The sequence below is a fragment of the Pseudopodoces humilis genome, chromosome 2 (genome assembly GCF_049639895.1).
Source record: "Pseudopodoces humilis isolate 2021_Gansu_Grassland_sample_001 chromosome 2, ASM4963989v1, whole genome shotgun sequence".
Classification (NCBI taxonomy): Eukaryota; Metazoa; Chordata; class Aves; order Passeriformes; family Paridae; genus Pseudopodoces; species Pseudopodoces humilis.
Genome location: NC_142201.1, coordinates 38,355,958 through 38,376,786, shown reverse-complemented (window position 1 = coordinate 38,376,786; position 20,829 = coordinate 38,355,958). Strand labels below are relative to the sequence as shown.

General features: G+C 36.5%; 1 protein-coding gene across 2 annotated transcripts in view; it reads left to right on the top strand.

Annotated features, from left to right (window-relative positions):
- PCCA (propionyl-CoA carboxylase subunit alpha) overlaps positions 1-20,829 on the top strand; it is a 274,540-nt gene that overhangs the window by 90,451 nt on the left and 163,260 nt on the right. Inside the window, exons 10-12 of one of the 2 annotated variants that reach the window (XM_005516806.3) lie at positions 5,471-5,573; positions 10,533-10,627; positions 16,259-16,409. In XM_005516806.3, coding sequence (XP_005516863.2) covers positions 5,471-5,573; positions 10,533-10,627; positions 16,259-16,409 — 349 coding nt within the window. The remainder of the gene's footprint in view (positions 1-5,470; positions 5,574-10,532; positions 10,628-16,258; positions 16,410-20,829) is intronic. The other variant, XM_088051153.1, reaches the window with a different exon arrangement.

Below are 20,829 nucleotides of genomic sequence, written 5' to 3'. Positions count from 1 at the left end.
GATTAAAGTAACTGTTCTAAAGTAAAGTGGTTCTGAAATCATGATTGCAAACTTACTTTGGAGAAGGGCTGTGGTTTATGGCTTATAAAGTCTCCTAGCTAGGGGAATTCTTTTACATGCGTTTACATATCACTAAATTAATTTAGTACTATTACTTTGACTCAGTCCTATTTTATGATAATTTGAGCTGCTTGCCTTGTTTATGGAAAGCCTTTGAGTGGTAGAATATCTGGAATTGGATGGGACCCACCAGGATCATTGAGTCCAGTTCTTAAGTATCATTCATTCATTATTTGGAGTGGAGTCGTTACAATAATCAATTTGGTTACTTATGCAAGCCTTGTCTTTATAGTGTAATGTTGAATCTAAAAAGGTGCTGAGAGGAAGAACATCCAGACAGTCACAGGTCAATGCTATGTATTGAAACCTAAATCAAGGAGAAATGCTTATTTTAATGTTTGTGAATAAGCAAAAAGTTGACAAAATACTTGTTGCAGGAAGAGGAAAGTGAGTTCTAAGAGAATTTGAAGCCAAACAGATTTACTTTGCAAGTGAAGTAGAGCATTTGGGTTTCTCTTATAGTCTGTCTTTAAGAATGCCTATGAGGTTGTAAAAGATTTGTTCTGTGTCCAACAGTTGTGTAACAGACCTAAAATTGTTCATTTTTACATGTCTAGAGAAGACTTGACTTTAGTGTTTTGAAGGTGGCTCAGTTGTTACTGACAAAACAATGTATCTGGTAGTTTTAATACTGCATAAAACTACTGTAGAAGTTTTGCTGCATTCAGGACCATGTAATACTAAGTAAACAATTTATCAGCTGTGGGGGGACTCTGGAAAAACAAATATCTGAATAGCCTTTTGCATTTTAGGGTTCATAAATGCAAGGTAAGTGTGAAGAATGGCTGGTAATATTTTGATCTGTAAACTTGTTTTGGCTTTGTCTCATGGGATTAATTGAAAATACTACTTGAAAAAAAAAGTCTTTATATAGAATCATTCCTGATTTGGAAGAGGAAGAGGATCGTAGAGTCCAACCCCTAGCCTTGCATAGGACCATTCCCAAGACTCACACCATTTATCTGAGAGCATTATCCAAGCACTTTTTGAGCTCAGTCAGGCTTGGTGATCTGTGACCACTTCCCTGGGGGGCCTGTTCCAGTGTCCAAACGCCCTCTGGGTGAAGAATCATCTTCTTTGAAACATACTTTTGGATTTTCAGGCTACTTGAAAACCTTCCTTGTTTCTACTGGCTGTGTGTATGATAAGGAGGCTTAAATGTATGCATGGCATGGTGTGGAAATAGTCACTGGAAATGGAAAAGACCAGTCTGAGGAACTTAATTGCTCTTGTTATAGAATTATTCACTGTGGTAACTTAGTACTTCATCTTCCATGTCCCTTAAATATGCCAAGTGATAACAATTGTTTTAGATCCTCTGTAATTATTATATTATTCCAGCTATAGATAAGATTTCTCTTAATTTTCAGTTACTATTAGTATTTTTTGATACAGTTTTGTCAGTGTTACAATTTGTTTTTTGAAATAGGTGTTATGCCCTTCACTGTGGAAGGCTGCAGTGATGATTCCATCTCTGGGTAGGGCTGCTGTTGTGTTCTTAAAGATACGAGTACCTCCCAGTTCTCACTTCTATTGCTTTTTTCCTAATTCTGGTCAAGTTCCAGAGTGGAATTTTGTGTACAGTTCAAGCCACTGACCTACATCTGAAATTAAAATAGCTCTATGTTCAGTCTAATGTAAACCCTAGCTAGTTTTCTTAGTTTGGAGAAGTATAATTTAGCATGCTTTTTCTTCACCTAACAGTAGATGCCCACTTGAAATTATACTGAAAATGAAGGGCATATTTCTGAAAAGCAGTTTACCTTGAGTTCAGGTTAGTTGGTTGGTAGGTTTTTTACAGCCTGAACAAGTTCTGCCATGGTCTGTATCTAAAAGTGTTTTTAACAGTCATTGATCATCCCAACTCTGGGCTTGTATGTGAAGAGCCTCTGTGCTTGCATCCCAGCAAACCTGATCTGAAAGTGCTTTTCAGGTATAGGCAACGTGGAGTTCATTGTGCAGTACAGTAAAACATGACTAGGCCAAGTGTCTATCTACACCTCATCTGTATCATTCCTTCTTTGTGGAGAAACTGAAGGCTTCCTGCTTCCAGTATGCTCATAACAATTGTACATCTAACTAAATTTTTAGGCTTCATGGCTCCAAATGGTAGCCTGGCAGCTCTGAAAAGGAATTAGATTCAGGACTCCATCTTTTCCAAAGAACAGATTGGAATTTTCTGGCAGAGGTTGGGATGGATCTTTGTGTGTCAAGGCACTTACTGGCTTGTAGGTTCAGTATCAGAGGTCATCATACAGGAGCTATTGGCTCATGTTTTAAACTCTGTGGATTTGCAGATAGAAATTAGTTTTTTTAACTAGTAGCTTCAGTTGCAGAAATGATAACCTCAAAGTTGTAAATTTGAACTAAATTATTTTTTTAAGAGTTGCCTTTGAAAAATTTGGAGCTTTGTGTTAGTAATTCCCCCCTCTTGGCTCACCTTCTGTAACTTTTTCTGGGTCTTGAAGTCTTGTGTGCTTAGTGGGTATCTGTTTTGAAGGTTTTTATCAAGGCAGCTTCCAGCAAGAGATATTTAGAGAGATGAAAGATTTTGTCTTCTAAACTGTAATAATAGGAAAACGTAAATTGTCATGTTTCTGAAATTCATTCTTGGTGCTTATGCCAATTTTTTGAACGGAAATCAAACATCTGCTCTCAGATTCCAAGAACCCCTTATTATTTCTCTTCTGTGGTCTTGTGTTTGGAATGAGCAGTGGGACTGGAAGAAGTTAATGTGGAATAATAAGTAGCAAATCATTCTGAACTCCCCATTTCTAATGCAAAGGATATATGGAGTGTGCAGTATAAGAGGACAATGCTTTAAAAACTCAACAGCATTACCCATTAGAGGCCTGTGGATTGAGTTTGTCATCTTCCCAAAGTATTGCATTTGGCTTTTCAAAGTACTGGGCAGAAACGGGAGCGTATGGGCTTGTCATCCTTGGTCTGTCCTGCAACAGGGTATGTGCTGTTCAGGTAAGGGGAAGGAGTCTTTTGGACGAGTAAAGAACAGTGTTTCCCAAAACCCTATTTTTTAAAAAACCCACATAATCACATGCTATCTACATGTGTAAACATATGTAAAATGCTGTGACTAGATAATTTTAGTTGATTCTAATCCATATTGGTTCTGTGTGTGAAATCAACAACATTTGAGTATCTGTTGCCTATTTGCCATGGTTTTAGAGGGTTTCTACTATACTAATGGCTATCAAACATCTACTTTTTAACAAGATGGCCCTTCTAATGCTGACCTTGAAAAGAAAAAAGAACCTGTTCTTTTACTATTTCCTGATTCTGAAAACTGAAATTTTACGTAATGAGTACAGTCTTTTGTTAGTGCCTGACTGCCTCGAAAGAAAATTGTTTTAATTAAAGCAGCACTGCTGATCTCAGAGCTGGAGGCAGAAAGTTGGCATGGCTGTTTCACTTCAGACAACCACAGGAAGGCTTGTGGCAACATCAGTAATGCTTTTGTACAACTTAAACTTCAGTGTGAGTAAATGTACTGTAGGGAGAGAGGGGAACCTTAGAGAGATCCTGTTCTCCCTCTTTACAGCTATGCGTGTTTGAAGGGATCTAGAGGCTGCATCTTGTCCAGCTTCATCGTCTGAATAGCATTATCTCTGTTTAAATTGATTGCATTGATCTTTGCCTGATTACATCTTGCATTGAGATTACACAGCTCCAAGCTACCACACCTCCCTAAAAAGCCTGCTCTGCTTCTTCATTCTTTCCAGTCATTTTTTTTTCCTCACATCCATTTGGAAGTAATTTTTTTCACTGGACAATTACAGCTGCACAGTTTTGTATGATAAAACAAGGTCAGAATATCTGAGATAGTAATTCCTATTATATATAATTTAAACAGATTTACAGATGTATGGAGGAGATGATTAGACACCTGTCTTTTTTTAACAAGTGTTGCAGTTTAGATTTCTAATTAGCACACTTCCTTCAGTGAAAGAAAATGTCAATTGTGAATAATTGTGCATAAAACTATGTGACACAAAAATGTTTACAAAACAAAACAGAGCCTTTGTTATAGGAGTTAAAATTGCTGTAAATCAGTTTCAGTAATAAACACTGTGTCTGTTTATTACAGCACTTTGTTTTGTTTTTTTTTGACAGATCAGGTAGTGCACAGAATCACTAATTTTGATGTCATTTTTTTCTCTTTACTAGGTAATTAAATATATTGAAGTTAAGTATGAATTTAGGGAAGTTGTACATTAGGTATGATCTCTCAATGTTCAAATGTGTATTGAGAACACATGCTCACAATGCTGAAAAAATATGAAGAAATACTTTTAATTTTACACATTTCTCTACTGTAAATTTACCTATCTTGTGAATCTATGGTCTGGGGTAACTACATCCAAGAGATGGAAAGCATGAAAACTTCAAGAGTTATGCTGTAGTTCTTATTCTGGACACAAATGTCAGGGATGCTGTTTCAGTAGTCAGTCACAAAGAAATTTGACCAAGCTTTCCCTATGTATCAACATGAATGGTGCTAATATGCCACTTAGCCTGTAGAAAATTTCATTTCATTCATTTGGGTCCCTGCATTATGCTCTGTCTCACCCTGAGAAAGGTGTTCATGAAGTTGTTTGTCAGAGCTTATGGCCCAAGGAGTGTTATTTCTGCTATTTATTGGAAATGTAAGTTAAAAAATAAAGTATTTTTCAATCTTTATTTTGTTTAACTACATATGTAAGAGAAGAAACAGAGGGAAGCATACAGAATGCTCTGTATAACCCTCACTTATGCTTTAAGGCAGGGAAAAATTGCTAGTACAACTGGTGTTTCCTGTGAGGTTAAGTATTGCATCTTTAGGTTGTGTTCAGTGGTGGAATTTGCAATGTGTGTAATTTTACATTTGCAGTTGTTTAATGCACAATTGACCCTCCTCTGCTGTTCTTGGTTGTTAAGAGGGCTGTGTTCTGTAAGTAGTGGTGAGCTTCACCTGTACTTCTGTACGATGAGCACTTGGTAATCACTGGGTCTTAAAATTCTATTACTTTATTAGTTTTGCAGAAGAAAATGCCAGCAAAGAAAATGAATATATAATTGTTGTGAATGTTCCAGCTTTTTAAACACACTGAAATTTTTTGTGCTTTGAGAATGTTTTGGTTTGTGGTTGATTGGGAATTTTTTTGTGTTGGTAAGAAAAGTACAAAAAAAGGGACACTCATTACAGAATGAACTGGAAATGGTATAACTTGGTTTTTGGATGTGTGTGTTGATTAGTGAAGATTGACTGTTTACTGAAATCAGTAAGTCTTCTTTCTTGTGTGCTTCAGGACTTCTTAAATATAGATTATTCTTTTTGTTTTCATTATTTAAGGGAAGGTTTTAGGTTTTCATCTCAAGAAGCTGCTTCAAGTTTTGGTGATGATCGCTTACTGATAGAAAAATTCATTGATAACCCTCGTCACATAGAAATCCAGGTTGGTACTATTATTATTATTGCTACTATTAATTATTGTGTATTTATTTAATGAGGTTTGAACCCATAAATAAATCAAAGTTCAAAATGTTTCAAACACTCCACTAAAAAAGGCCCAGAGTCTTGTGTTTTCCGGTGTCTTGGGTCATTGCTCAAACTACATGGCTATCATGTACAATACAGCCTTCCTGTTTTTATTCTCTAGCCTTTCTTTAGCAGGAAGACTGTGAACTGTGTTCAGTTTGTTGGGGGAGAAAAAAAAAAAGTTATAGGCATCTGTCCTGAAGGCTGGAGGTTTGAACTCTGGATCCTGTTGGAGTGCTTGAGTGCAGCAGAGGATGTAGGAGTTCAAGAACTGCCATGCTTAACAACTTGTTGCAAGGTCTAGGTGGTTTTGTCAGTATTTTGGAATTCTGTTCTGAAATATCTACTTGGGAACTCGGGAGGATTTGTGTCACATTTTGAGTAGTCTGTGGTTCAAAATCAGGTGTATTCTTTTTAACTTCTGCATTATTTCCTTTTCTGTCATTTACTGGATTTAGAGTTAAGTCAGGTCTGCTGATGCAGAGCAAAAGTTGTTTCTTTTAGGCATTTGTTCTCAAAATTATGATTTCAAAATTTCTGATGTTTGATCTTGTGTATGTTGCTGAATTGTATTGTCAATAGCCTTGAGGTATTTCCTGACAAGAAATCTTTACAAAGCATATTCATGTCCTCAACAGAAATTTCATTTTTTACACAGAAATTTCATTTCTTTTTTCTTTTTGTGCAAAATCTAAATCCCTTGTGTTGTAGCATATGGTTGTTTTTGTTTTTTGTTTTTTTTACATAGGGCCTGAAGTAGCTCAATAACTGAGTGAAACAAGAACAGTAAACTTGATAGTGTGAAATGATTTCTGTGAGAGAAATATTTAACATTTTTCACTAGGTGTGTGTCTGCTAGATGTGTGTCCACAGCCTTATGCTTTCTATGGGGCTAACTTGCATATAATAAAATCATAGAATGGTTTGGGTTGGAAGGGACCTTGAAAGGCCATCTAGTCCAACCCCCTGCAATGAGCAGGGACATCTTCAACTAGATCAGACTGCTCAGTGCCCCTTTCTAACCTGGTCTTGAGTGTTTCTAGGGATGGGGAATCTGCCACCTCATGGGGGAACCTATTCTGTTGTTTAACCACTCTCATGATGAAAGAGTTCTCTCTTATATCTGTTCTAAATCTATCATTTTGTAGTTTAAAGCCATTACCCCTTTTTCTGGTGCTATACACCCTGCTAAAAAGTTGGTCTCCATCTTACTTATCAGGTCCCCTCTAAGTACTGAAAAGCTGCAATTAGGTCTCCCCAGAGCATTCTTTTTTCCAGGCTGAATTGCCCCAAATCTCTTAGCCTTTCCTCACAGGAGAGGTGTTCAGTCCCTCTGATTATTCTTGTGGCTCCTACTCCGGACTTGTTCCAACAGGTCCATGTTTTTGCTGTGCTGAGGACTCCAGAGCTGGATGTAGTACTCCTGGTATGGTCTCAGCAGAGAGGAGTAGAAGAGGAGAAGGGAAGAAAGAAGAGTGAAATGGAGAAAGTCTGTGAACAGTGAAACAGCAAAATGAAGAAACAGTGTAAAAATGAAATTTAAACCCCACCTTATTCTCTATTGAAAAGTCATGAAAAGGTATATAGTGAACTCAGTTTCAGCATTGATCTTAGGGTTCAAAAGAGGTCAGATTGCTATAGCATCTTTCTGTATTCTCTTGCTATGGCTAATAATTTTTGGCTACCTATGTCCTTTTTTCTTTTTGTCTGTGCAGATCAGTACACCTCTAAGATCTCTTCTTTCAGTGCTTGCAGATTTGGGAGATTCAGCAGGTTCCTACTGATTCTTCAGTGACACAAAAGTTAGATGAGATCGATTCCTCCATATTTCCTTGAGTTCGGAGCAGATTTTACATTGTCTTGATTCCTTTGGGTTCAAAAAAGGTTACCCCAAAAAACTAAGTAGTAGTGTATTTAGGAACTGTTGAATAATTCCAACAAAATGTCTTTGCTAATAATAATTTATAGTTTTATTTATAATGAGCATCCAGTGAATGTTGCTTTCCTTTTACAAGCACTTTGATAGTACCTTTTAACAATATCATAGCATATCATTTTAACTTCATGTTCTAATCAGCTTTAGGACGTTGACCTTGGTTCATTTTCAAACTGCTGAATATACAAACAATTTGAGACCAGATGCCAAATATTTATTAATTTAGCAGTGACTTTTAAATAGAACTTTTTTTAGCTTTCTTATATTTCTCCAAAGCATTGGTTCTTAAAATTGTTAAATAAGAAGTTTCCTGTGTCTAGCTATAAAACAATCACTTTGTAAAACATGAGAAAAGACTAAAACAATTAACAGGAAAATAGAGTCCAAATACACTTTATGCTTGAACTGATTTGAAGTCTTGTTCTCCTGAAGTATCTGATAAAAAGTTTAAAGTAAGAGTACATGGAATGTCTACTACTTGGCCAGACAACAATCCTACAACTGCAAACAGAATTTAGCTGAATCATGTAGGAGGGATTCTGCTACATAATATTTAATTATTTTGGCGTGTGGATGCACATAGCATGTACTAATGTCCTAATCATCTAATCCTGCAAAATGGGGCATTTTCTGTTACGAATGTTTAGATAACAGAAACAAAAGCTGTAGCTGGGACATGCATTTTTAATGAGATGTGCACTGGAATTCCACGTCATCTCAGAGATGATGATTTCAGAATGCTGCAAATGTCTTCTGAGATAGAATCTTCTGAGAAGTAATTGCTTCTTTTACTGGAAACAGTGGTCACAGAATAAAAGTAAAAGCCTAATGCTGGATATTGTTGGCTTATTCTATTTGCAACTACTTTCTCATAGTAGGTGTTAATTCATGTCTCTTTTTCACATTAATTAATAATGGAAAAACATTTCTTTTAAGATCCAGGTTGCTGAAATGCAGTAGGATATGAGAAATGTCCTGAAGTGAAAAAAAAGTTACTGCATGGATTGAAAAAATGTATTATTGTCAGAGAGAGAGGAGAAGCACAAAGACCAATTTTTATTGTAATGTTCCAAGATTTTTTTGTTTGTTTTGACAAGACAGAATTCTGTGGAAAGTTGTAGGCTAATAGTAAAGCAAAAGTGCTCACGAGGAATCATTCTGCTTACAGGACAGTGATTTTTCCATCAAGTACCATGCTATGCTCTAGAGGTATTGCTTTAATACTAAAATAATGCACACAAAAAAATCAGTCCAAAAATCTTTGGACCTCCCAGATGATTTCTTGTAGGGTCCCATGGGTTTGTAGAGCTCCACTCATCTGGATTGGATGGGTGAGCACTTAGGTAGAAGTACCTGGTTTTATTTATTTATTTATTTTTATTTTCTTTTCTTTGTGTTGAGTCCCTTGCTAGGGAAACTAGCAGTTGGCTGGAGCATCCTGGTGCTAGTGCTGCTGCTAAACCTCCCCTTGGAGAGGGAAAAAGTTTCTTGGAGATGCTTTAGTTTAGGAAATCCTAAAGTTGTTAACCTTCTAGACCACTTTCTTTCACTAGAAAGCTCCATAAATTTGTGGGAGCACAACAGAATTTTTTAGGAGGGAAAACATCTGATCTTACAGGGCACAGAGTACCCTGTATCTGATGCTGCACAGTGCACATGAGTTGTCTTCATGGGTTCACTGCCTCGTTTTCAGCCACATCTACCCAGATTTTTCACGCCTTAGCAACCATTGGTGTCATAAATGCAGGAATTCATCTTGCCTAGTGCCATACTTGCTCTGTGATGCTAAAAGGAATAATAAATAATACAGATGCATTGTCACAAATGTGAGTAGATATGGTTGAGTTCACACAGTTTGAAGAAGATTGTCTCCTTGTTTTATCTTGTTGGTTTTCAGTGTAGAACTGAGCTATTAAAGAATGAAGCATGAATATTGGCATGGGTTCCTGCAGATCAAAGCAGGAAGATAGATGGAAAAAAAAATGCGTTAGAAGTAAAATTTTATAAGGAAGAAAGGGAGCAGGTGTGGTCTGTGTTAAAAGAAATTGTTCTAAGAATAAGTGTAGCATTATCATCATAAGATGAGAAGAAGTCTGCTTGAATCTTGAAATCTAGTATTTGGTATTAGAAATGGCTGCATCATACCATCAATTTCATAAAGGGACAGAGTTCCTTTTCTTACTTTCACCTCTATTTTGAAGTTGAAGAATCAATTAAGAGTTCTGCTATGCTCAACTTGTGGGCTTTTTTCTAGTGGGTAATTTATGTAGTTGAATCTAGATACTTGATTTTGTTACCTCTTCAGTGAACTGAAGCTGCAGCCAAGAACCATAGTTACTGATTTTTAAAAAATTTCTTGAAACTACTGCTTTTATTTCCTTTGAAAGTACTGAGGAAGGTGCAAATTTTATCCTCCTTAATGAAGGATAACAAAGTTTCTGAAAATTTTTTTTCTTCTTCATTAAACACAGGGTGCTGTGGTTTGCCTACTAAGAAAGTTCCATTAGACGTTTTTTCTGAAAGCTTTTGTGTGTAATTTAGGAGCAAAATTTGCCATCCTTTGAGATTTTTTTGTTGATGCAATATTTTGCTTTTGTGTAATTTTGTAACACAGTGCAATTTGAAATGCTTAAAAATGTAGTTTTAATCTTATTTCAGCCTTTTGTAAGAGGATCTTTAATATTCAGAAATCAAATTTTGAAGTGAGAGGGTGTTTTGATATGTACAGACTCTATGTAGAGTAGAATAGTCCTACTCAGAATTTGAAGAAATGTTCAATTAGTATTTCATATATAATTAATTTTCTACACGAGCTTTTTTCCCCCAAGCTTTATTTTTTGATTGGAAAAAAATCCCAAACCCTAAATGCTGCATAACTGTATTATGTCAAAAGACCAAATGCTTGCATCTGTTTGTTAATACAGTATGCTATTGTTTCAGGTTTTGGCAGATAAACATGGCAATGCCTTGTGGTTGAATGAAAGAGAATGCTCGATTCAAAGGAGAAACCAGAAGGTTGTGGAGGAAGCACCAAGGTGTGTATACTGAATTCTCGATGCGGCTTCATCGTAACTGAAAGCACTTTTGGAAACCTGCTGGTTCTATTTATTTTACAAATGCAAGCAAATTTTATTCTATTAAAAAGCACAAAGGAAACAAATGTTTGTTACAGTCATTTGACTGTAATGCAATTTCCATGTTGTTTTTGAGGGTGTTTTGATTTTGCATTACAGTGTCTTTCTGTAAGAAAACTAGTTTTGTAGTTAATTTGTTTCATGATATTGTATAAAATGGATTTGGATCTTACCAATCCAATGTATGTGGTATTGCTTTGTTTATATATATGAGATTTTTCTTTGATATTCACTTTTGGATATAAAAGTCAAATAAAATATGAAATAGATATGCATTTTACCACAGATACAGGTATTTGACTCTTACAGTAATGGTGTAAAAGCTACATAATACTGTATATTATCATTTGATTTGGAATATGAAGTACAAAATACTCTGCAGCACTTTTCTGTTCATGGTAGTAAACTGGAAATCTAGATGTCTAGTAACTCAAAAGTGCAAAATTATTTTAAATTTAGTGATTTAATGTAAAGCGGAAATACCTTACTGCTATGCAAGATATAGCCTTGCTGTGTTTTCTGTTGTACAGCAATCATCAGAGAAATACATGTATTAAAAGGGCAGCAAGAAATTCTGATTTCAGAAAGGGAGACATGGGTATATCACTGCCTGTGGGAATTACCAGTGTAATATATTCACCAGCTGGGATGGGTTTGATGTACTTTTTTATAGCACAGAACTATGTGATGCAACAATTGGGGTTGTGAGGAAAAGCACATAACCCAAATGGCATTTCTTTAGAGGTGCCTTATTAGTTAATGTTGAATCATAATTGCAGGACTGCCACTGTATGGCCTCTATTTTTAAAAAAAGAACGAAGTTTAAATCTAAAGATACAAATCCACTTTAAAATGCTTCCTGCTAGGGCTTGTGGATTTCTTGGAAGCCTTACAGTGTTTATGCCTAAAGATCTTACTGTGTTATTGTGGAAAGTGAATACTTCAGGTCCAGATATAAAATGCACATGTGCATGTATGTGTACCTAAGCACTTCCACTGCCTCATGAGTATATGTAAGGCAATGCCTGTTACTCTTGCTTGCTCCTTCTCCATGCCTGTGATCAATTAAAGTGGCATGATATGTCTTTTTCTCACTAGCCAGAGTGTTTTCTTTCATCAGAAATACCAGCCTTTTAATTTTATTTGGCTTCTCTGATGAAGTAGCCATTAAGTTTTCTCATCCCCTCCTATATCCCTACAAGAGTGTGGGCAAGTCAATAGTTCCAAAATTTAGCATGAAAAACTTCTTTTTTGTTATTGAATGTTCAGGAGTCTGCCAGACTTCTGCTGGCAGCTTTGGAAGTGTTACCTGCCTTATAGCCACTTGTGCTTGGTTGCAGAATCCATTAATTTTCAAAGGGTCACAAGACTTGCAGATAAGCGGGACACTAACTTCTGTGAGACATAAGAGAGACCCTAAAGCCTCAAGTTAACCCTTCCTGTGAATGTTGTTTCAGTTTCACTGCTTAAGGAATCCTGGACATAGCTCTTCTGGTATGGCTGGATGTAGGCTGTCCTCTTTTCTCCTGTTGTAAATGGTAGCTGCTGTTAAGAACTCTGAGATAGGTCCAACCTTTTTATTTTCTTTCATGAAACCTGGGAGGTAGGCATATTATGGGCCAAAACTTTTTTTTTTCCCCAAACAATTAAGGGCTTTTGACATTGGCTTCTTCTCATGCTTTTTTTTGATTTACTCCATTATGATGGCATTTTCCTAAGTGTCTAATTTAAGAGGCTGAGGGCTTTTTGGCTTGGAGAGTTACCTATGAGTTTCTTCAAGCTAAGTCTGCAGCTGCTGAACTTACCCTTAGGAATCATTTTGTGTTTGTCTCTAGAGTTTTATGAGGGAAGTTTTGTCTTTTGTCAAAAACAAGCAACAAACAAGAAATGTTTGCTGAGAGAAATCCCTTCAGTTCACATACTAATGAGGTTAAAATATTCAAGGGACCCCTGGTGTTCATGATTGTCAGTCCCCCAGATTCAAATTAGGAGACCAAAAACTTTACTCATTCCCTTTTCATGTGGTGAGTTAATGTCTTTTGGAAAGTACAGACAATAAGACACATCCAGTCATCACTAGTTTTTTAGTTCGTGCTCAGCAAAGTTAGTGATGCACAAAGCTTCCAGCGATGTACCATGATTTTATCTGCTTCTACTTTCACACATTTTTGGATACGCTGTTGTCTTTTCATTTCACAGAGGCTGACATTTAAAGAGATGAGTGGCATTTAATAGTCTTAGTGTTGTTCCTTAGTTGAGTTTTTGTTTCTCAACTGCCCAAGCTCTTTGTTCATTTTCACACAGTTGCCATGAGACACTGTACTTCAGCAAGAATATTTACAAAGGTGTGGTTATGTTTTCCTGTCACTGCAGTAGTTAATGAGAGATAGTTTCCCATGTGGAGAAACAAGTCCTGTAAATTTATCAGAAAATCCATGGATCCTTTAGGATTAATCAAAATTGAATGCAGAAGAGCATTAACTGACATCTTGTTCAATAATTGGAGTAGTAACTCGGAGGAGTGCTCTAAAACTTTACTTTGGTGAGCACACATGTCCTATCTAACAATTTCCTAACCTGTTGGAAAGCTGTAAAAACCTGTAAGAAGCTTCTTAAAGCACTTCAATTTTGCCTCACCTCTAGTGTGAAGGAATGATCATCTGTCCAGAGGCACTGTCAATTTGAATGAATATATGTAAGCAGGAACTTAGCAGAAAGGTGAATTATTGAATTAGACTCTATCTACAGGTTCTTAGAGTTGTTATGCATGTATGTGTGTCAGACTCTACATTTTTTCTCACTGTCTAGAACTCCTTGAAGGGTTTTGTGTTAAGAGAAACGTGAGCCTGTTCTGTTTGTGACTGTGCATGTGATTCATACGTGGGCACTATTTAGATGTGGGGGCAGAACTGTGTACTCAAATTCTTTAGCCTATTTATGCCCATGGTCTGGTAGTACATAATGAATATCTCAAAGGATAATGTTTTGTGTAGGTAAGTTTTTTAAACGAGCAATGTGCTTGGATGGAGCAGGGAAACTGACCTTGAATTTAGAAAATTGAGGTTCACTCCCCCAGTGTGGTGGAATCTTCAGAGGAAGGATAAGTGTTATTGAGCATTTATTTTGTCCAAACTGAGCAGTAGATTTCCACTGATGGTGTAACTGTGTTTTTCAAAATCTCAACTTTGTCTCTGAGTGAAGGTGATAGAGGTATTTTGGGAAACCTTATCTGATGAACTAAAAGTGGAGAGGTAACATCTTGTCCATGTAGTTCATCTCCATGGCTGTAGAAACAAAGTGACAAATTGATTGTATTTCCCTTTGATTAACTTACAGTAAACTTGATGAAGGTGTTATGAATGAGGTGTCAGGTCTGAGTTATTTTTTCTTTTTGATGCTTTTATTTTGTGAATACTTTTTTATTTTTATGATAGCATTTGTGCTGCCATTGGCGCTGTTTGGTCTAAAGAAAAACAGGTGTGAGAAAAAGATTTGAAGTCAGGTTTAAAATGCTGTCTTTTCAAGTGATGCAGGAGTTGTCTTGGTTATAAAAGGTGCATAGTTAAAAAAGGGAGAAACAATGTATTTGAAAGGTAAAGCAGTAGACAGGAATCTAAAAACTTTGGTTAATTAACCTAGCCAATGGTAGGGATGATCCAGTTGTTTCAGAGTGTAAAGCTTAACTGTGTGGCAGAGATCAAGCTTAGCAATGTGACACCTGTGTTCCATTCTCTGGCTACAGCAGGCGGTGAACAGTGAGATCTCAGACTTACATTTAACAGGTATAGGGAAGACACCACTGTAATGAAGGGAAGTAACTGTCTTTCATCTATATGAGAAGCAATAATGGTTATTCTAGAAATAGAGTATGAAGCTGATACTGAGAATGTTTTGTGCTTCATAAGCCATTCATTGATCTTTCATGATCAAAGCGCTACAGTAACTCCACAATGAGTTACAGAATGTTGATTTCATGTAGTGTATTTATCCTCTTACCGAATCAAAATAAGGAATATTATGAAACTATTTTACATTTACCAGCTCCTATTCTTATAGGTATGACACAGTTTTTATGTCTTCTGATCTTCCCATTCATCTGATGTAGGATCTCATACAGCTTTCTTGAATGAGACTTGACTTCTTTTCCTGTTGATCTCATTGTTTGCCAAGAAAGACATTTTTTCCTAAATTCTGAAAATGCCTGCATTGCAGTCCATCAGAATCTGCCTGTGTGGGCACTGGAAGGACAGAGGTGTGAAGTACCACTTTTCCAGTAAAGAAAAGGATTCCACTGTCTCCTTCTTTGCCTAGATATTTGCTCACTTCTTGTGTCATGTCAAATATGATTTGTTGTGGCAGAAGTCTGTAGCTCTTCTGTGAGTTCAGGTCTCAGTAAAAAACACCACAGTAAGTGCTGAAAGATAAGTCTTGACCACTAGCTTCAGTCTGAGTGCAGTCTGGGGCTCCAGATGGAGCTTCACTGGCTTTGAGGCCACTGTAGATAGGTGAGGGCTCTTGATTGCTCCTTTGCAGAATTAGAGCCCACTGTTGAAACCATCTTGAAAAATATGTAGGACTTGTTGTTTTAATTTTCAAGAGTAACTTAGAGGTAAGATAGAATTGACTGTCTATTGCCTTGCAAAAGTACTTTTAAAATGATAGCTGAGTTATGTGCCTAATGTAAGTCAAAACAGAAATATAAATAATATTTACAAGCTTATATAAGATGTATGGCTACATGTTCTTTCATTTAAAAAAATCAATGTATCAGGTTGAGGGGCAACTGGTTTCAAGGCCTTGGTGGAATACCACAGAAATAGATCTATAGATCTATATATAGATCTATAGATCTATATATAGGTCTATATATCTATATATAGATCTATATATCTATCTATAGATCTATATATCTATATATCTATCTATCTGTATCTGTCTAATTAATTTGCATAGATTAATCTAAATCTGAATTTATGGTACAGATGAGAGTAACAAGCAAAATGTATTACTTCCAGAAAGACTTCCAGAGTCTTTTGATTCACTGTCCCTGTGGAAGTTGTGGTATGCTCTCCTAGAATGAGGGACCTTGGCATTTGGGCAGTGTTCACAGTGGCTCCCAAGGTGGCAGCTGAGCTACTCTTTGGGTGCCCTTGAGTGTGTCCAAGATTTAAGGAAAAGAATGTATTGCAATTAATGTGGATAATAAATATGTCTTCTAAGATTGCATCGGTTTCTGTCTTTTTTTCATTTAATTTGCATTATTTTAGACCTCGCTGTTGTAAGGGTGTTGTGTTCTGTTATTTTATATTTTAGAGAATATAGTGATTTTCTGTACATAGCAGTAATTGTAAAGCATGCAGTATATCTACTTAGGGGCAATATAAATGTAGAGACATACGTTTGACAGTCTTGACATATTTTCATAACTTTAATAATGATGCCGTCCTCTTTTGACCATAGTTTAAACAGAAGAGTAAATGATAGAATAATTATTATTTTTTAACTAAAAAAGTCATTCTTTCTATATTGTAGCACTTTTCTAGACCCTGAAACTCGAAGAGCAATGGGAGAACAAGCAGTAGCTCTTGCCAAAGCAGTAAAGTATTCCTCTGCTGGAACAGTAGAATTCCTTGTGGACTCCAGTAAGAATTTCTACTTTTTGGAAATGAATACTAGGCTTCAGGTAAGAAAAACAACTCTTCAGGTTCAGAAAAGTGTTATTTAAATAAACACACCATAACCTCCTCCCATTTTTGAGGGTCTACTCCTGCGAAGATTTAAACAGAAGTGTCTTGATGCATGTGAGCACTTCCTACTGAAGTTAAAAAATGTGCTCACATAAGCCTGCCTATGCAAGACTTTGCAGCAGTGAGCCCTTGTGCAGCACTCAGTAATGTAATGTAAAGTAAATGTTCAGAGATTTTGTTCTTTGTTACACGTGACCTAAAGACCTTGCAAAAGGTCACTGCTAAGTGCCACTGTGAGTTCACAGTAAGTGGCTAGCCCACTGTGCTCTGAGGCTTTCTTGGAGCCTACCAGTCCCTGAAATTTCTTTCTTATTTTTTATACTTTGATGATGAGTTTCTCTATGAAGGTGATTGAAGCAATATGTGTATATGAACAATAAAACACTAGAAATCTGCATAGGATTGAAATTGTGACTCAAATGAAACTGTGTAAGAAGCATGCTGACACGATGTAGGATTTTTGTGACGATTCATGTAGTCAGTAGAAGCTGTTCTAATGTACACTGCAAGTGAACAGATGAATGGTGTTTCATGTAAAACCCCCTCTACCACTTTTGTGTCTGTTCAATGGATTTCTGGTCATAAGCTAAGGAAACAAGTAACTTGAGATCTGGATATCATTCTTGAAGACCAGAAGAATGTTCAACCTGTAAGCAAGGTCCATTCTATTGCCTGAATCCTCCTTTTCTCACTTTGTTAAATAACACCAGAAAGACTGAAATGTGGAATCAAGCACCAGTTTGATAAACTTCCCATTCTGTTTTAGCTACATTTCATTAGGGTCATGTCCTGTGTGCTGCTTGTACACGTGGGCAATGATAGAACATAAAGACATCTTCATAATCTGACATCTTTGCAATAAAAATAACCTTATGTAATAACTGAGTAAACTTATGATTTAGGTAAGCTTATGCTTTGTGTAAAGAAGTGAAAGAGAATTTGGGGGGGAGGATGTTATGATCTTCTGTGCCAGGGGAAGACTGCTGATAAATTTTTTCTTGCCTTACAGGACAGCAGTGGAATTAGCCATGACAGTCACTTCACATGCCTTTGCTAGGCACTATCAGGTCCACCTTAGAATCAGTTAGAGGGAGTGGTGGTTAACAGCAATGTATCGTTCATTAAAATGTTATGAATAATTCTCTCACTTGGGTCACATTCTTTACACTTTCCCCCATCTTGTAGTTTTTGAGCCAGTGTTTCTTCAGTGACTTCATGTTCTTGTTTACATAGAAGAAAATGAATTTATGGTTTTCTTCAAAACCATTTTCTTCCTGCAGTATTATTGACCATGAGCTCCTAAATTGAATTGGTGGTGGAATATCCTTGGACTCCTTTTTCTGGGTTGTTTTTAAGACATTATCTTTGCTGTTTTGCAGTGTCTTCCCCCTGTAATACCCTCTGGTATGTGTTTGTTGTCCCAAATGTCTAAGGTCTCCACATAGTAAGGAAGAAAGCATTCAAAATTCTGTGTTTAAGGACTTAAGACTCCTTTTGAAATGCAGCCTAAGCAGTTTGACAATCCCCTGTAATAGAAAACTTAGTCTTTCCAACTCGTAAAGAAATTTACTTATTTAAATTAGATTAGTTGTTTAGATATTCTCTACTTCCTGACTGTGTATTGTCTCTAATTAACATTTCAGCTTGAGTCTGAAGTAGTAATTTGTTCTGATCTTCCCCCAGTCTTAACCAATTGATCTCTCATTTCTCCCATGTCTCACTTTCTGTTCAGCTATCAATTATGAAACTAATGTATTGTACTTGCTCCCTACTATTAAGAGCCAAACCTAGAGACTCTCCAGAAGCTTGTCCACCTTTAACTTCAGGACAGGATAGTCTCCAGATGTCCCTGTATTGCTTCAGTTTTTTTTTTTCCTTTTGTGTCGCCTAACTGTGATCAGTGTCTAACAGATTCACTTGCCTTGTTCTTGCTGAACGCTCCACAGCTGGAAGAACTTTCCAAAATGATGGGTGTCTGATCCGTAAATGAGTCTCTTAAGGCTTATACTTATTTGTCAGAGTGCATTAGATTCAGCTACATGTCAGCATCATCAGAACATGTCTACGGAATTATGCAATTTTCTGTCTGTTTTAATATTTCAGCAGTCTCTGATCAGATCACTGTAGCATTTTTATTTTAGATATAGACTTCAGAATATACTTGCTAACTAAACTGTGTCCATTATTTTGCACTGACTGTTGATTTCTCCTCTCCATTCCTCTTGGATCTATCTCTTTAATGCCTTTCAATCTTTCTGGTAAATTATTTTGCAGTAACCAGAGTTGTATTGTTACTTCACTGTTTTTTTTGGGGACTCTTTGGGAATATATCTTTTCTGTTGTATAGCTACGCAAAACAAGTGTAAATGGCACCTTGAAGGAAGTTCATATTTTATTTAGTTTTTGTTTTGTTACTGCAATACTGTACAAGATTGGAAAGCAAAAGGAAATTGGTGATGGATGGAAATCCATTGTGTTTCTTGTATGCTGCACAAATTTGTTACAGATGTTTTACTGTCTCTAAATGATTTAGCTAGAATTGCTTATTATTTGCTGATGGCAGTGTTCTCTTTGTTGTATCTGCTTTTCTGCCATCTTTCAGAGACTAGCTGGTAAGTATGGAACATAAGACTGAGGATTGGATAATTGCATAGTAAAACTAGTTGTTCTTACTTTCCAAAAGAGACCATAGAAATGTCTGCCCTAGCAGCTACCAGAGAACTTCTGTGCAGTATCATTCAGGGCACTTTTGCAGTGTTTTTCAGGCAGTTACCACAGTTAAAATTGAGGCAGACCAGATGTTAAATATCTGATTCTTTATAGTTGCTCATAGTGTGGTGTGTTTTCTGTTACCTAGTTGTCATCAGCCTAATCAAGGGCAGTCCTGGTCCAGAACAGTTTATCGAGAGCTTTACAATAAATACAAAGTTTCCAAGTTATGTCAAAATCTTGTATGGTACTTCAGAAGTACTGGCTTTCACCAGAAAAGTTTCTTCTTTTCTTCACTGGAAGAAGAGATGATGTTTCTCTTGGACTTTATATGAAGGAAGTCTGTGGTTTGTACTTAAAAAATATCTGTTAATACATGTGTATGGTGTAGCTAAGCTTCATACATGTGAATCAGTGACAGAAAAGGGAAAATATCCCATATTTTAGATGTTTGTAGTACCTTGAAATGAGAAGCATCCCATGTTGGCTAGAGAAACACTGAGAAATGTACAATGAATGGTCTGAATTGAGCATTTACCCTCAATACAATTGGTATGTTTGTGTCTTAGGCCTGTTCCCAACCTTCTGCCTCCTTCATGAGTTGTGAGATTTAAATGATATGTGAGTGCTCCCTTCATCATCAAAATGTGACTGAATTTGCTTAATGTAATTGAAAAGATAATTTGTGTAGACTGGAATTGAGAAATGCGCTAATTTCAGTAGCAGTGGGTTTTCTCTTAGTGTCAGTTTGAGTATTTTTGTTACAACTTTTTGGGAAATAAAAATTAATTTTGTAGAATAATCTGATATGTTTGTGAGAGATTTGCTAAAAGCAAATGGCATACCTATGTTTTTAGTTTACAGTTATCACAAGAGTATTTTATGTAAATGTTTTTAAGTTCTTTTAAAGTAACTTGATTTTAAGGCATAAAGGGAACGTAAGTAACCTTCCATCGACCAATAAAGCATTACCCAGTGCTAAGACTTTAGTTTATCACTTTCTGAGTTTTCATCAGATTTTTATGACCTTTGGAAAATTATATATTCCAGAGCTTTGTCGTTGTGCAAAACTGGCTGTGACTAGGGTAACACATGGGTAGAATTTTTACATGCAACATGTCTTTCCTTCTTGTGTTTGTCCACCCATGAAAATATAAAAAGTGTGGTTGGAATATTTGTAAAAGCAGGTAGAAATCCTGTTGCAGATGGTTTGGATATTAGTGCTGGAAAATATTGCAGCTGCACTATATGTAACAGTAACAACAAAATACAAAAACAGCAAAGTGGTGAGCTGAGTCCAGGTTGCCACCTAAAGCCACAGAGAGGTGGTGACTTTGGTATCTGCAGCAGAGCCATGGGATGGCAAGTGGTGATCTTGCTGTCTTGGCTGCACCTAGCTGCCTGGAGGATGACTTGTCATAGGTGGGCTGGAGTGAGGGAGCAAAGAAAGGGGCTGCCAGGAGTTAGAGGAGTAGATTTCTATGAAGTCAGTATGGTGGGATTTCAAAGTCAAGTCTCAAGCTACTGTTTCTGTTGCTTGCTGAGACTTCGTATATATTAATACTGCAGTCTTGTTGTGGTGTGACAACACTTTGCTTCAGTCATTTTAAACAGTCTAACAAACAGTGTCAGATGGTAAAGACTTTC